The sequence below is a fragment of the Megalobrama amblycephala genome, linkage group LG13, assembly GCF_018812025.1.
Source record: "Megalobrama amblycephala isolate DHTTF-2021 linkage group LG13, ASM1881202v1, whole genome shotgun sequence".
Classification (NCBI taxonomy): domain Eukaryota; kingdom Metazoa; phylum Chordata; class Actinopteri; order Cypriniformes; family Xenocyprididae; genus Megalobrama; species Megalobrama amblycephala.
Window position 1 is genome coordinate 14298938 of NC_063056.1, and position 14556 is coordinate 14313493.

General features: G+C 40.5%; 1 protein-coding gene across 2 annotated transcripts; it reads left to right on the top strand.

The window, feature by feature from the left end:
• The first annotated feature begins 11701 nt into the window (after window positions 1–11701).
• wu:fj39g12 (C-type natriuretic peptide-like) lies at window positions 11702–14036 on the top strand. Of its 2 annotated transcripts, none has more exons than XM_048154244.1 (3): window positions 11702–12074; window positions 12982–13225; window positions 13309–14036. In XM_048154244.1, the coding sequence occupies exons 2-3, from the start codon at window positions 13127–13129 to the stop codon at window positions 13609–13611; spliced, it is 402 nt and encodes a 133-aa protein (XP_048010201.1). In that variant the 5' UTR covers window positions 11702–12074; window positions 12982–13126; the 3' UTR covers window positions 13612–14036. The 2 variants fall into 2 exon arrangements, with proteins under 2 accessions (XP_048010201.1, XP_048010202.1); XM_048154245.1 differs by having other exon boundaries at window positions 11705–12074; window positions 13096–13225.
• The last annotated feature ends 520 nt before the right edge of the window (window positions 14037–14556 follow it).

Here is a 14556-nt window from a genome sequence, read left to right on the forward strand (position 1 = left end):
GTTGAACCAAAAGTGGGAAAATCTGACAGAAGGTCCATATTTTAGAGATTTGGAGGTGGGTTATTTTGGCTTGAGCAAACAATTTAGCACATGAAACATACTTAATTAACAGCATTTCCATGGTGCATGGGGGTGTTGCCGATATGTAAATGTGCCATCCCATCCGCCCATTTAATTTATGTTCCGCTACATTTCCCATTGCCTCAGCCTCTCTGTAGTGCATCTATGAGCATGTTTGTTTCTTGTCGTGACTGCATAATTTGACCGTGTAGTTAATCCTTTCACAGCTGGGAAATGCGCCAGAGTCTTCATTATATCCTCCAGCTACCTATATGAGAAATGACTGCAGAAACGTGTAGGCCTTCGCTGAAGTCTGTACCTGCGAGACACAGCTGTCAAACCCAACTAAACCTTACCTCTCAGTTTCAGTCAGGGAATAGTTCAGCCAAAAAAAGAAAAATCTTTGCTCACCCTCTTTTCAAAAACTTTTATTTAATTGTATTATTTATGGCAGAATATCCAGGGTGTTCATGTGTTTTTGTATTGCACTACGCTAACATTTTTTGTATGTAAACATGCGCATCTTGCATCTTTTTCAGCTTTTTTCAGTTTTTAGAATGCTGTGTCAAGTTAAAAGTTAAATAAAAAAAATGTCTCTAGACCTTGCATTTTTAAAATTCCATTTATTGTTTTTGCATTCTACTGCGCATCTTTTTCCTTTGTTTTTATATGTAAACATGCGCTAGACCGGTGTTTCCCAACCCTGTTCCTGGAGGCACACCAACAGTACACATTTTGAATGTCTCCCTTATCTGAATCATATATTTCTGGTCTTGGAGTTTCTATTAACGAACTGATGAGTTGAATCAGGTGTGTTTGATTAGGAATATTTGGAAATTGTGCTGTTAGTGTGCTTCCAGGGGCCTGTACCATGATGGTAGATGAACAAACTCAGGGTTATAGGATTAGTTTCGAGTTGACAAAACCAATCCACTCCAATCTGGCTTTGTTGGTACCATGCTGATCATCAACTTTTTCTGTCAACTCAGGCTTTGATCCTGAGTTTGTGGAGCGCATGCACATGAATCTGTGACATCAGTGGTGAACAGCCAATCATATGCCTTGCAGCAGAGATAAACTCTGATTCACTTCTCGCGAGAGAGCCAGCACCATTCAAAACTCTTTTGCTGAAAATGAAGAATTTAAACGCATTTACACTAATGGAAAATACTTGTGTAAGAGGACAAATAAAAGAAATGATCTTTCTCTATCAGTGCAAGTGAAAGTTATGAAGTTAGTTTATATAGTTGATAATATATAGCGATAGAGACTCAAACATACAAGGTCACATGTAGTCATATTTAAAGTTTATTTACAGCTTATTTATATTACATATGATCTATATATAGTAATATTCATTGAAACTAAATGCTAAATAAAAACTGTTAAACTAATCTTGCGTGTGTAATGGATTAATAAAAATATAGATCATATAATTATACAAATCATATATAAATCATAAAATAATTCTAAGTAATTATCATTAAAAACAGACAATTTCATCATTAAATATTTGTTTTTACTATATAATGACCTTTAATTTGGAGGAAGAGAAACTGGGGGAGTGACTTTATTGCGTTGGGTGTGTCAGTGTCACTTTGCTCACATCTGATTGGTCCAATTTCAGTTTGATCTCTGAACCAGAACATAACCTGCCCTGGAGCAGGTTAGCCGTGGAGCGTAAGTTACCATGGCGATGAACACCGCTAAAAGTCAAGTCACTTTCATGGTACCTAAAACCCAGGATTGGCGCGAACTAATCTGAAACTTACCTGGCTAGCCAGCTAATCCAGCTTCATGGTACAGGCCCCAGGAACAGGATTGGGAAACACTGCGCTAGACCAGGGGTGGTTAACATCAGCCCTGGAGAGCCACAGTCCTGCAGAGTTTAGCTTCAACCCTAATCAAACACACCTGAACAAGCTAATCAAGGTCTGAAGTGTTGCTAGAAAGCAAAGCAACTGGAAGGCAAGCCTGCAACCTTTAGCCAAAAAAGTGTAACGGCTAATGCTAACTGGTGGTGCGGGCGGTACACATTGGCGGTACGCAGGGAGGAGTTTTGAACGGCGACACAATAGGCTGAGAGATGCCGCACGTAATTAAGTTAGCCGTTACACTTTCTCCAATGGTACAGACCCTCTTAATTCCCTGTAATAATATGATCTCTGCTAGAAAGCTACAGGCTGGTGAGTTTTATCAGGGTTGGAGCAAAACTCTGCAGGACTGAGGCTCTCTAGGACCGATGTTCACCACCACTGCATTAGACTGAAGTTTACCCACTGCATTTGCATATTGTGTATTTTCCAGTGATTAGCGCTTGACACAGTGTTCTAAAATAGCAGCTCTCGAATTAGAAGAAATGGCTGTCCACTGCTCCAGGTGTGTTTCATGGTCTGTGTGTGTTTAATACTCACTGCTGTGTGTATGCACTTGGATGGGTGAAATGCAGAGCACAAATTCAGAGTATGGGACACCATACTTGGCTAGACATCACTTTCACTTTTTTCACTTTTATTCTAAAAAAGTATTGTTAAAGATACCAAGCCGGCAGTCAGCCATTGAGCTGTCGTTGAGAGTCTTTGGATTTACATTTACATTGTCATTTAGCAGACACTTTTCTCCAAAGCGACTTACAAATGAGAATAGTAGAAGCAATCGAATCAACATGAGTACTACAGTACGTAAGTGCTGTGTGAAGTCACAGTTCCGTCAGTAAAGTGCTCGTAGCAAGGATTTTTTTTTTTTTTAATAAATACACAAATAGATGGAAAAAGAATAGAAATCAAAGTAAGTGCTACTATTACTGGGTCAAGTGTTGACGAAAAAGATACAGCTTTAGCATTTTTTTGAAAATGGCTAAAGACTCAGCTGCTCGGATAGAGCGTGGCAGGTCATTCCACCAGCCAGGAACAGACCCGGAGAAGGTCAGCGAGAGTGATTTTGTGCCCCTTTGTGATGGCACCACAAGGCACCGTTCACTTGCAGAACGCAAGCTTCTGGAGGGCGCATAAGTCTGAAGTAGTGAGTTTAGGTATAGTGGTGCAGAGCCAGCGGTCGTTCTGTAGGCAAACATCAGAGCCTTGAATTGGATGCGAGCAGCTATTGGCAGCCAATGCAGACTGATGAAGAGAGGTGTGACATGTGCTCTCTTCGGTTCATTAAAGACCAGTCTTGCTGCAGCATTCTGGATCAGTTGTAGAGGCTTGACAGTACATGCTGGAAGGCCAGCCAAGAGAGCATTACAATAGTCCAGTCTGGATAGAACAAGAGCTTGGACAAGAATTTGTGTGGAATGCTCCGATAGAAAGGGTCTAATCTTCCTGATGTTGTACAAGGCAAATCTGCAGGACCGGGCCGTTGTAGCAATATGATCTGTGAAGCTTTAGGCCCAGTTTTTGCTGCGATTTCCACACCGTTGACACTAGTCGGATCACCGTTGGTGGCTTTTTGGCCAATTAAACAGATTGAACTGGTGTTGAAGCCATCGGTGAGAGATCACTCTGACTGGTTGTTCAGTGAACTAGTGCACAAGAAGGAAAAACAAAAGTGACAAAATTCCAGTATGCAATTATTTTTATAACAACATGGCCTCTAAAGAAGAAAGTAAAAACCAGTTGATCAGCATTATTCACATTCAAAATAGTAAGAAAGCGCTGCTTTGTTAATGGCTTGCATATTTGCAGTTTGCAATGGTCAGACTACTGCCACCTGCTGGTATGGAAAGTTATTTCGTCTCATGCAGGCGCAGAATATCAGGAGTCTAAAACTCACAGTGCGTTCCAAACGGGATATATAGCCCTCCGAAGGGCACTTCGGAGTGAAAATAATCATGGCCGCCATGTTGAAGGGTCGTTCCAAACCGAAGTGCTCAAAACTGGCCACTTCAAAGGGCCCTTCGGAATTAAGGATTTCGAAGGGAACAACTGATGGACACTTCGGGCCCCCATGATCCTTTGCACAGGGAAGTTTGACGTCACAGAATGGGTACAGGAGGCTCAGAGTTCGATTAACTATAAAGGTATGTATAATATTTTATACATATTTTAAATATATAATATTTTTCTGTACTACTGTAGCCTAATGTTTATATGAGTTAGATTTGGTACATTATTATGGTCAAAACGACTTTCTACTTCAACAAAAATACTTTACAGCTCCCTTTATCAGTCCATTCAAATGATTAAAATACATAAATACAATATAGCCTACATGCGCTAAACCTAAAATAAATAAATAAATAAACTAACGTTAAATAAAGGGCGCAGCTTGCACAATCTACTCCTCCTTGATTGTCTCGTTAAGATGACGCAGAAGTGCATTCCAAAAGAAGAGTTTTTTTGATCCCTTCACCCTTCATCCCTTCGAAGCTCTCACTCCGGAGGGTAAACCCTTTGAAGGGATTAGGGCATAGGGATGAGCCCTTCTGAATGGAACGCAGGGTCAATTCAGCTCCAACCCTAATTAAACACACCTGATCCAGCTAATCAAGGACTTCAGGATTACTAGAAAGTTCCAAGCAGGTACGTTGGAGCTGGCTGGAGCTAAACTCAGGACTGTGGCCCTCTAGGAGCTGAGTTTGTGACCACTCATGTACACGTTAGATGGTTGTTGGCTGTCATCTTTCACGAGGCATCACAAGGCAACAATACAGTCGGCTTTCATCACTGCTAGTTCTTTGATGTCGGCTTGGCGTCACGACCTTGCAATTTTCACAACAAACAGATATTCAATTTTGATAGCAACAGGATAATTATAGAAATTAGAGAAAACAATTAATCAAAGAGCTTGAGAGCCCTTTTCCCAATTCACTTTTCATTTTATGGAACTGAGCAGCAACATTATGCAAAACATCTCCTTTTGTGCCCCACAAAATGATATTGATATTAATGATATTAAATGATATTAAATACAAAATTAGGTCAAAATTAAAATTTTTGGTTTTAATGAATGCAAAATATCTGGAGTAACGTGTCATAAATGATATTCCCAAAAATGTTTCTGCTTGCTGCCTGTAGCCATTAAAATGTACAGCATAGTTTGTTGATCTGTCTTTGCTCAATTTTGTTCTGCACACAGGGAAGCCTTAAGGTCTGTCAATCATCTAACAGAATCACTACCCATCTCAGGCCATCACATCCTCTTTCTTTCTCTCTCCATCTCACTCCAAACTTTCTGACCTCAAAAACCTTTATTTTGAAATTTAGTGCTCTTCTCAGGGTCTGTTGTCCTCTCACCCACCCACACGCCTACACAGATGAATCTGCCCACTCTTATTTATATACACACACACACACACACACACACACACACACACACACACACTGCTAGATTCCCTGCCTACAGAACTTCAGAAAACACACCATATATGCACACACTCACATGTACCACCTTCGCCTCTTTCTCTCACTCAGAGGTGACACGCTGGTGGGCTCTCGCAGTATCCTACCATACCCTCGTTTTTCATCCTTGTCTCATCCCTCTCTTTTCGCCCACCCGTCCTCCTACACACCTTCTCTCTCGTTCTAGCGCTATCTCTCTGTCTCGCTTTGGCTCTTTCTCTGTCTCTTGAGTGACAGTCAGAGAGGACTGTAGAGGCCAATTACTCTTCTGCTGTTTTGGTGAGTGTGTTATATAAAATAAGAGCACCTTCTGCTGTCTGTAAGAGGCAGACGTCTCTACTTCTGTGTGCGAGTCTGCATTCACGTCCCGCTACTTGGCTAAACTTTTCAAATCACCTATAATATTTCTTTGTATTAGTTTGGAATTTAAAGGGGCCTTATAGCTGATGTTTTGAGCTCTAATACAGAGGTTTTCAAAGAATAAACTCGTACATCCTAAGGATGCTACAAAGTCTGTCATCCTTTACTCACCTTCAGGTTATTCTAAACCTGTATGACTTTCTTTCTTCTGTGGAATGTAAAAGAAGATATTTTGATAAATGTTTCAGGTTTTTTTCCCCTCACACAATGGAAGCCTGTTTGGTTACCAACATTCTTCAAAACTTGAAAGCTACGACGTCAGTAGCATGAACATTCATGAGAAGAACATCATTCTCATTGCAGGAGTACTACTGGAAGCCTGCAATAAAGATGTAAGATTAAATACATAAAGTGTAGAGGGGAAAATTGCCTTATTTCATTATTGCACTCTTGAGTGTTTGAATTTCCTGTCTGCTTTGATGCATTTTGAGAAATGCAGAATCTGAGGTCTGGGATATCATAGGGCCACTATAGAACCTTAAAGGGTTTTATCAGGATTTTGTTTAAGGAAATGTGTTTATAAAATCATGCTTAGAATATTTCATGCTCAATATAAATGGCTTTTTGGGAGAAAGATCTTTATACTCTTTGTTGGAGTATACTACACTTAACCGTCATAGAACAACGAACCCTGATTAGATATTATACAAATGAAAAGTGTGGATATACCTGCAGTCTGCCTGCTTCTCCTCAAGCAGGGAGATTGGTTCCCTGAAGATCACACAAGGGACTTCTTAGATTTGGCGTGCTTCACTCATTATCCCGACCGCTCATTATGCACCTCCCCGTGGATTGTCCTCGAGGGAGCTTTGCTGCATATGTGGAGTGGGTGCTGGTCTAAAATGACTCACCATTCACCTTCTGCCACGCTGTTGAAGACAATGTCGGAGCCCAGCTCACCTTCAGCCAAGCCCGCCAGAGATGACAACCCAGAGCCCACTGTTGACTCTGGGCCCGAGTCCGCCATGAGAATAGAGCCAGAGCATTTGCCAGAAGCTACGTTCATCCCGGAGCCCGAGCCCATTGCAGAGTCTTTTCAGGTGTGTGAGCTGGTGTCTTGACAGGGTTTTTCCTGGCTCAAAATGAGGCAGAGGTGGTAAAATCCTGATTATGGCAGAAAAAAAAAAACACTTTTACAAGCACATATTTTAATATAAAGAGAATAAGATTTGTTTTTTGAGAACACTATCATATATACAGTGTTTCCAACAGGATTGTGTGTTTTCTGTGGTGGTTGTACCTCTGTCCCTAAGAGGGTCCGGGGGCATGCTCCCCTGGAAGAAAATTGTACATTTTAAAGATAAATTCATTAATCTGGTGCACTTTGAGAGTTCAAAATTAAGAGCTCCAACCCATGTTGCACATTGAACAAAGAAAAAGTCTTGTACCTGAACTTTAAAGGGGACTCTATAGGGCTTGTGCGCTAGAGATATGCGGATCAGCTCTGACATCACCCAAATCCACTATTAAAAATAAATCACCCACCCGACTTTCCAAACCTACAATATTCTCTGATTTAGATATCTGCACCTGATCATCACAAAATAATTATTCAAATTCTCAGTGTTAAGCATGATGATATAATAACATATGACACTTAAGTAGGCTGTTTTTAAATAAATGTCTAAAAAGTTCTTCTTTGGCAAAATTAAATTTCCTTAATAGCCTATAAACACAGGTTTTACTCCCTATAACCTGGCGGATTATCTGATGCGGATATAACCGCAATCCCCGCATCACTTTCATGTGCTCTCACAGAATGTCCTGAGCAGCTCTGTTCAAGGCCAGCAAGTTGTTGGGCCGGAGTGAAAGTGGTCTTTTCAGTACGGAACCCCATTTTCTGCAGTGGGGATGGACACAGAGAGAATGGACACAGGCCGGGAAGCCACAACGGAACCGTGGTAAAGGGGTTTCTGGTCATGTGACTGCTTGTCTGATTTTGTTGACACTCGACAGCCGGAGGCGGCACGAAATTTGACGGCCACATTGTAATTCTCTATGCAGGAAAAACCCTGCTTGACAAAAAATGCTACCTATCAGATTGTGCCACCAACACTATATTTGCATTGTTTTAGGGGTAGGGTTTGGTGTAGGTTTGGACGTTAATAAAGCCTGAAATCACATCACACCACATGAACGTTTTGCTGGATTACGAAATGTTTCCTGGTCTGCCATCTCCATTAGTCTCATCCAATTCCAAGTCATCTTCGTCTCTGCTGGTTCAGACCAGTTCCAAGTCATCTTCATTGCCACTAGATAAGCTCAGTCCAAAGTCATCCTCGTCTCTGCTGGTTAAGACCTGTCTTAAGTTGTCTTTAAGTCTTAATCACACACTCATCACACCACACCACATGAACATTTTGCTGGATTATGAAATGTTTCCTGCTCTACCACCTCCGTTAGTCTCATCCAGCTCCAAGTCACCTTCGTCGCAATTGGCACTGCTCAGTTCCAAGTCTCATTCATCACAGATGGTTGCACCCAGCCTCCCTCTCCCTTCACCTCAGCCTAAGCCAGGTGTCCAGACTTGCTCTTGGAGGGCCAATATCCTGCAGAGTTTAGCTCCAACTTACTTCAACACACCTGCCTGGAAGTTTCTAGTTTGCCTAGTAAGACCTTGATTAGCTGGTTCAGGTGTTTCATTGAGGGTTGGGGTTGGAGAGGAATTCTGCAGGACAGTGGCCCTCCAGGAGCAAGATTGGACAATCCTGGCTCATCCATCCAGTTCCTCTGTCCTGCCTCCATTGTCTCCTTTCAGCCCCCAGGCTCCTCCTGTGGATCCACCCAGCTACTCTGATCTGCCTGGGATTTTCCAGTCATCAGCTCCACATTGACCTGTGGATCCACTTCAAGCCTCTGGCCCTGGACTCCACCATAACCCCACAACCCATCGGCTCAAACTTGGCTCAACACTCCCTCTGGCTCCACCTTGGTCTATCCCTGCTCTGGCTCCTCCTCAGACTTCTGAGTCTTCAGCTGTGCCTTGAGCCTCCAGCCCTCTGGCTCCACCTTGGTCTATCCCTGCTCTGGCTCCTCCTCAGACTTCTGAGTCTTCAGCTGTGCCTTGAGCCTCCAGCCCTCTGGCTCCACCTTGGTCTATCCCTGCTCTGGCTCCTCCTCAGACTTCCGAGTCTTCAGCTGTGCCTTGAGCCTCCAGCCCTCTGGCTCCACCTTGGTCTATCCCTGCTCTGGCTCCTCCTCAGACTTCTGAGTCTTCAGCTGTGCCTTGAGCCTCCAGCCCTCTGGCTCCACCTTGGTCTATCCCTGCTCTGGCTCCTCCTCAGACTTCCGAGTCTTCAGCTGTGCCTTGAGCCTCCAGCCCTCTGGCTCCGCCGTTCTCCTCCTTCCCTGCGGTTCCATCATTGTGTTCAGGCGCACCGACTTTGCCAAGGTCTGCCAAGGCCATGTCTGTTGTTACCTCTGTCGGCCGGGATGTGTGTTGCACCTACAGCTCTGCATATATCCTTCTGAAGGATCCCACTGTTAGAAATGAGCAACTAAAGATCCCTGATCATTTTGGTCAAAATTTCACAATCTGGTGTGATATGTTGCAGTGTGTGGATTGTTTTTTAAACTGTCATAATGTAATACTAGTTTTACAGAGGCTGTTACAGGAGGATGTATATCAAACTGGATAGAAAATTGTTGCAAAGTGCTTTTACACATTTAAAAGCATGTGTGAATATGAAAAGTAAAGGGAAAGCAGCAAAAAAAAAAAAGTTTAAATTATTATTGAAAGTGGTCAAATACTAAATTATGACTTTTTAAATAGAAAAACCTTGACAACTTGTATATATGTGGTGCATTTTAATTTGACTGATATCTGTAATTAGAGAAAATAAGCACTGTAAAGTAAATAAAGTAATTAGATCTTTTAAATGGCTCTATTGCTAGGTTCCTGCTGGATTGGTTGCTAGTGGCAGCAGCTGGCTGGATAAACCTGCGATCCTTCACAGTGTGAGAAACTCAGACAGGGTACACAACCGTAAAAACACTGGCTTCAACCTGATCAAACACAAGAGCCCCTCTCTGGACGCTGATGTTTTATGAAGCCAGGGATACCTCAGGGTGTGTGTGTGTGTGTGTGTGTGTGTGTGCGTGTGTGTGTGCGTGTGTGTGTGTGCGTGCGTGCGTGCGTGTGTGTGTGTGTGTGTGTGTGTGTGGTTTTCTAGAAGTGTTCTTGTCAGACTATTATTGTGTTAGACCACTGTTGTGTCTGTATGATGAGAGTTGGATCATAAATTAATCGTACATTGCATTTGTGCTATGGTAAAGTGAAATGATTGTGTTGGGTTGTGACATCGCATTATATTAACGTGTTTAAGGTTGTCTTTGTGATGGAAGTCAGTGGTTCTCAACCTTTTGACTCCAAGGCCTCCATTGTCCTTTCGAAGATTCTTTATACTAATGGTGTTTGATTTCATTGTGTCTTTTCCAGGTCTTGAAATCACACTTCTAAAATCAAGCTACCTCAAACATCCATATTTTCCTGCTTCTTCAAACAACCAGTTGTTGAAAGGGGTGAATTAAAATTAGAAATATTTTGATTTATAGTAGTTTTAGCTCATTTTCAACGCTTGTTTGATCTTAATTTGAATCATTATGAGGCTCTTTTGGAAGTTTGGGGCCTCGGCCCCATGATTGAGGAACATTGGATGTATAAATAGTTTAAAATTTCCTTCATTTTTCTTTTGTTGAAATTAAAATATATTTACAAAAATTTACAAAAAAAAATAAAATAAATAAACAGTTTCCTGAGAATGACCCACATATATGTATGCTGTAACACAGTAAATCACTGTAAATGATGTGTAAATGACGCAAGGCACGATTACTTTTTTAATATCTGAATGCACATGGTGATCGGGAATACTTTATTGATGCAGTTATACGATATGCTTATGTCATGACACAGTAAAACACTGTATGCTAAACAGTTTTTCAGTTATATTCTTGTGAAACACATGTAAGATTGTATGTGTATGTGGTCCTATACTTTATGGTGAAAAAATGCCCCCACTAAGATGACAATATCCAAAATCCTTGCCCTTGTGGGGACATTTTTTGGTCCCCATGAGGAAAACAGCTTAGAAATCATACGAAGTGATGTTTTTTGAAAATGCAAAAATGCAGAAAGTTTTCTGTGATGGGTACGTTCAGGGTTAGTGGATAGAATTTACAGTTTGTACAGTATAAAAATCATTGTATGCGTGTGTGTGTGTGTGTGTGTGTGTGTGTGAGGCTCTTGTATCATGTTCTTGAGGCCGGGGGGAGTAGTAAGCAGATGGCACTGGCAGTCTGTGATGGCACCCACAGAGAGAGAAAAAAAATAAAAGGAAAGACACAAAGACATTTCTCACGGTGACCCACAAGAGCAGATTAATAGGGGAAAAATCAAAGTTTCATATTCGATAAATGACTTACAATGCAAATGCACTTTAAAAATGAGCTTTATTCTCATGCACTTCTGATGATGGACATCGACCATGACTTTAGGACTCAAGCATTTGCATTACATGTGCGTATGACACAGAAACAGCAAGAAATGTCTCTTTACTATCCAAACAGACACTGAAAGCTCTATATATCTCCTTGAGTTAAGTCCACTAAAAAAGTGTTGGCATCCTCTCAACAGACACAATATTCTGCCAGCCTGTGGTGCTTTTGGCAGCCAAAGTCGCACCTTGCAAACAGTAGGATGCGAGGAGTCAAGAGATGGATGGATGAGGAATGAAAAAAGGAAGGATGAGATCATTTAAAGTAGAGAATGGAGATAGGCAACACCTGGTTGTGGTGCCCTGCGTTTGTGTCACGACTTTTTTTGCGATGTGCGTGCATATGATGTCATATTCCAGGCAGAAGGTGGCATCCCCCTGCCTGATCACCCAGACAACATCAAACACCCCCTCGGTACCTCTGACATCACCCGAGAGACGTTAAGATAAGGAGAGAGAGAAAAGGGAGGGAAAAGAGGTGTGTGATGTATGAGTGGAAGGGGGGACCAGCAAAGCATATATAGACACCTCATCGTTACTATTAACATACTTACCAAGCTCACACAAACACACACTGACATACAAACACCACTCGCATTAAATCAAATTCCTGCGCTCAGAGGAAGGAAGAGAGAGGAAAGGGAAAGACAGGGATGCTCTTAGCAGGTGCCAAAAACTGAGACGAGAGAGAGAGAGAGAGAGGGATGGAGCAGGACTAAAACATTCAGTCAGGTTTTAGAAGATCCTCGAACTGTTATTGGTGAGTAAAACAAAACTTTATCTTCTTATTTTCACTTCAGATTTTTACTATGAATTTTACTGAATACTATTATTTTTGTATAACTTATTAACTATATATATTTTTTTGAGATATATAGCATTCAGACTCCATTACTTTAAAATTATAAAATAATTTTGCAAGCAATTTTTTCTGCACAGCATATGGGTAAATCTTATAAAACCTGCCAAGAACATGTCCGGGTCATATTTTACCCCAAAATAAAAATAATATTATATATGTTTATAGAAAATGAAGGCTATTTTTTATCTTTAAGGAACTTTTTTTGCATTGTTAATCATGTTATATTGTGTTTTCATGAAAATTTAGCACTCCCTTAAATTCTCATTACTATAATGCACAAAGAAACAAATAAATAATTTTTTTAAATCATTTTTATTCCTGTAATGTGAAAAAGTTAATGACATTAGAGGTTTTTATACATAATAGTTGTATTTTTTGTACTGTCTTTATGCTGATTTAAATAGAAAATCATTGTCATTTTTAGTGTACTGCATTAAACTAATCTAATGAGAATAATTTTTGTAATAGTAAATAAATAAATAAATAATAATAATAATAATAATAATAAACTTCAGACAGAATTTGAGGGGGAAATATTTTTACAATTTTTTGTCCCAAAAAAAGACTTTATTTCCTATATGCATATGGATGCAGTGTGACCTGTTTTTTTTTTTTGTTTTTTTTTATAAAATTGTTTTTTTGTTATTTTTAGTACTCTTGGACTATAATGTCATAGTGTACTCCAAGATTCTATTTTGTTTTATAATCTGAATAATATCTGTTTGTTCAAAATGATTTAATGCATGACATTAACACAAACTAACCTCTTTCTGTGTTTTGTGTTTTCTTTGTATGTACTGTGTAGTATTTTCTGCAGAATGTTTTTTTGTTTTTATTTCCATGCGTCTCTCTCCTTTATCCATGTTTGAGTGTATTCATCTAAATCTGTTCATCTAAATCTGTCCATACCTCGCATTAGTGGTGTATCTGGGGCCAATATCACTTGCACCATGCTGTGCTCCTCTGTATTTGTGGTGCTTCTAGTCCTTCTGGCCAATCCGCTGCCGGGCCACACCCGAGCCCTGCACACCCCTGACAAAGCCATGCAGGTGGGCTTCCTCGGTACTTGTATTCATATATATTTAAAGTCATAAACAGTCATTGAAACATATTTCCTTTCTCTACAATGCAGGTCATTGAGCAGTTTCTTGAGCGCTACAATGACCTTTTGACCCTTGATGATCTTGAGAACCTCACCAGTGACCAGTCGGAAGAGCCTATGCAGACCTTCAGCTCTGGGCTAAAGGTTGCAGAATATCCCAAGTGGATTGACATACCTGTGCAGAGTGAGAATGCCTGGCTCCGCCTCTTGAAGGGGGCTTTGGCCAATCAGAAGCGAGCTCCACCGGACCGGTTGCGGAGGGGGGGATGGAATCGCGGCTGTTTTGGCTTGAAACTGGATCGGATCGGCTCTATGAGTGGCCTCGGCTGCTAATAATGAACTGAGAGACGGACCAAGAAGATGAAATGACTGTTGTCCTGCTTAGCTTTAGGTATAGAGGTCATTACCAAACTCTTGTCTTGGACCCTATATGAAAAAAGTTGTACAAAGTTAGGTGGACAAATTCATTATATGGTGTCTTTCAATATACTTATTTTTACATTGGATTTAATGTAACATGTTGTTTAGCTGTATTTGTATATTTATTTCTTAATGAAAGTAGCAAAGTGTTTTACTTGTTCCTTGAAATGTAGATGAGTTACAATGACCTTCATTTTGATATTCTGCTAGTTTACTAGTCATCAAAAGTTATGGAAAGTAATGGAAATGTCTCAAAAATGCATGAGTTAAAGAACGTAAACATATACTGCTCTCCTTCTGTACTTTTTGCATGAATAAAATTTCTCCCATCATGTTTCTTTTTGCATTCTGCATATATCTTAATTGCGTTCCCTGATCATAAAGTGGTTTATTATGCTTTTCTAAACCAATGCAGGTTATTATCAATGTGTTCTCCCACACACTGCAAATCAAGGAGTTCCACCTGTTTCTGCATCATTTTTTCTACTGGGCTGCAAATATGCAAATTGGAAGAACGTGGCAGGATTTTCACAGTCTTAATCAGCTCCCATTGAACAAGAATATGCCGGCTGACACACATCCACATCTTAGTGGGAAGTCTAGGGTTTAGTGGTGGCTATGGGAGGTGCAAGCTTAATTAAGAAACTTTATAAGTACTCATAGAAACAATTTATTGAACAATGTGATGTACTATTAACAATTATTGTACATGGATTAAAAAAAAAATCCTCTTTTAATGCTGAAAAGCAATTGGTAGTCTCACATACATCCATAACCATTAAATCATTTGGGAACTGCATGAAAAATCCCTTCAATTCTTACCACTAAATCAGCCTGTGAAATGGATGTGTGGGTGTT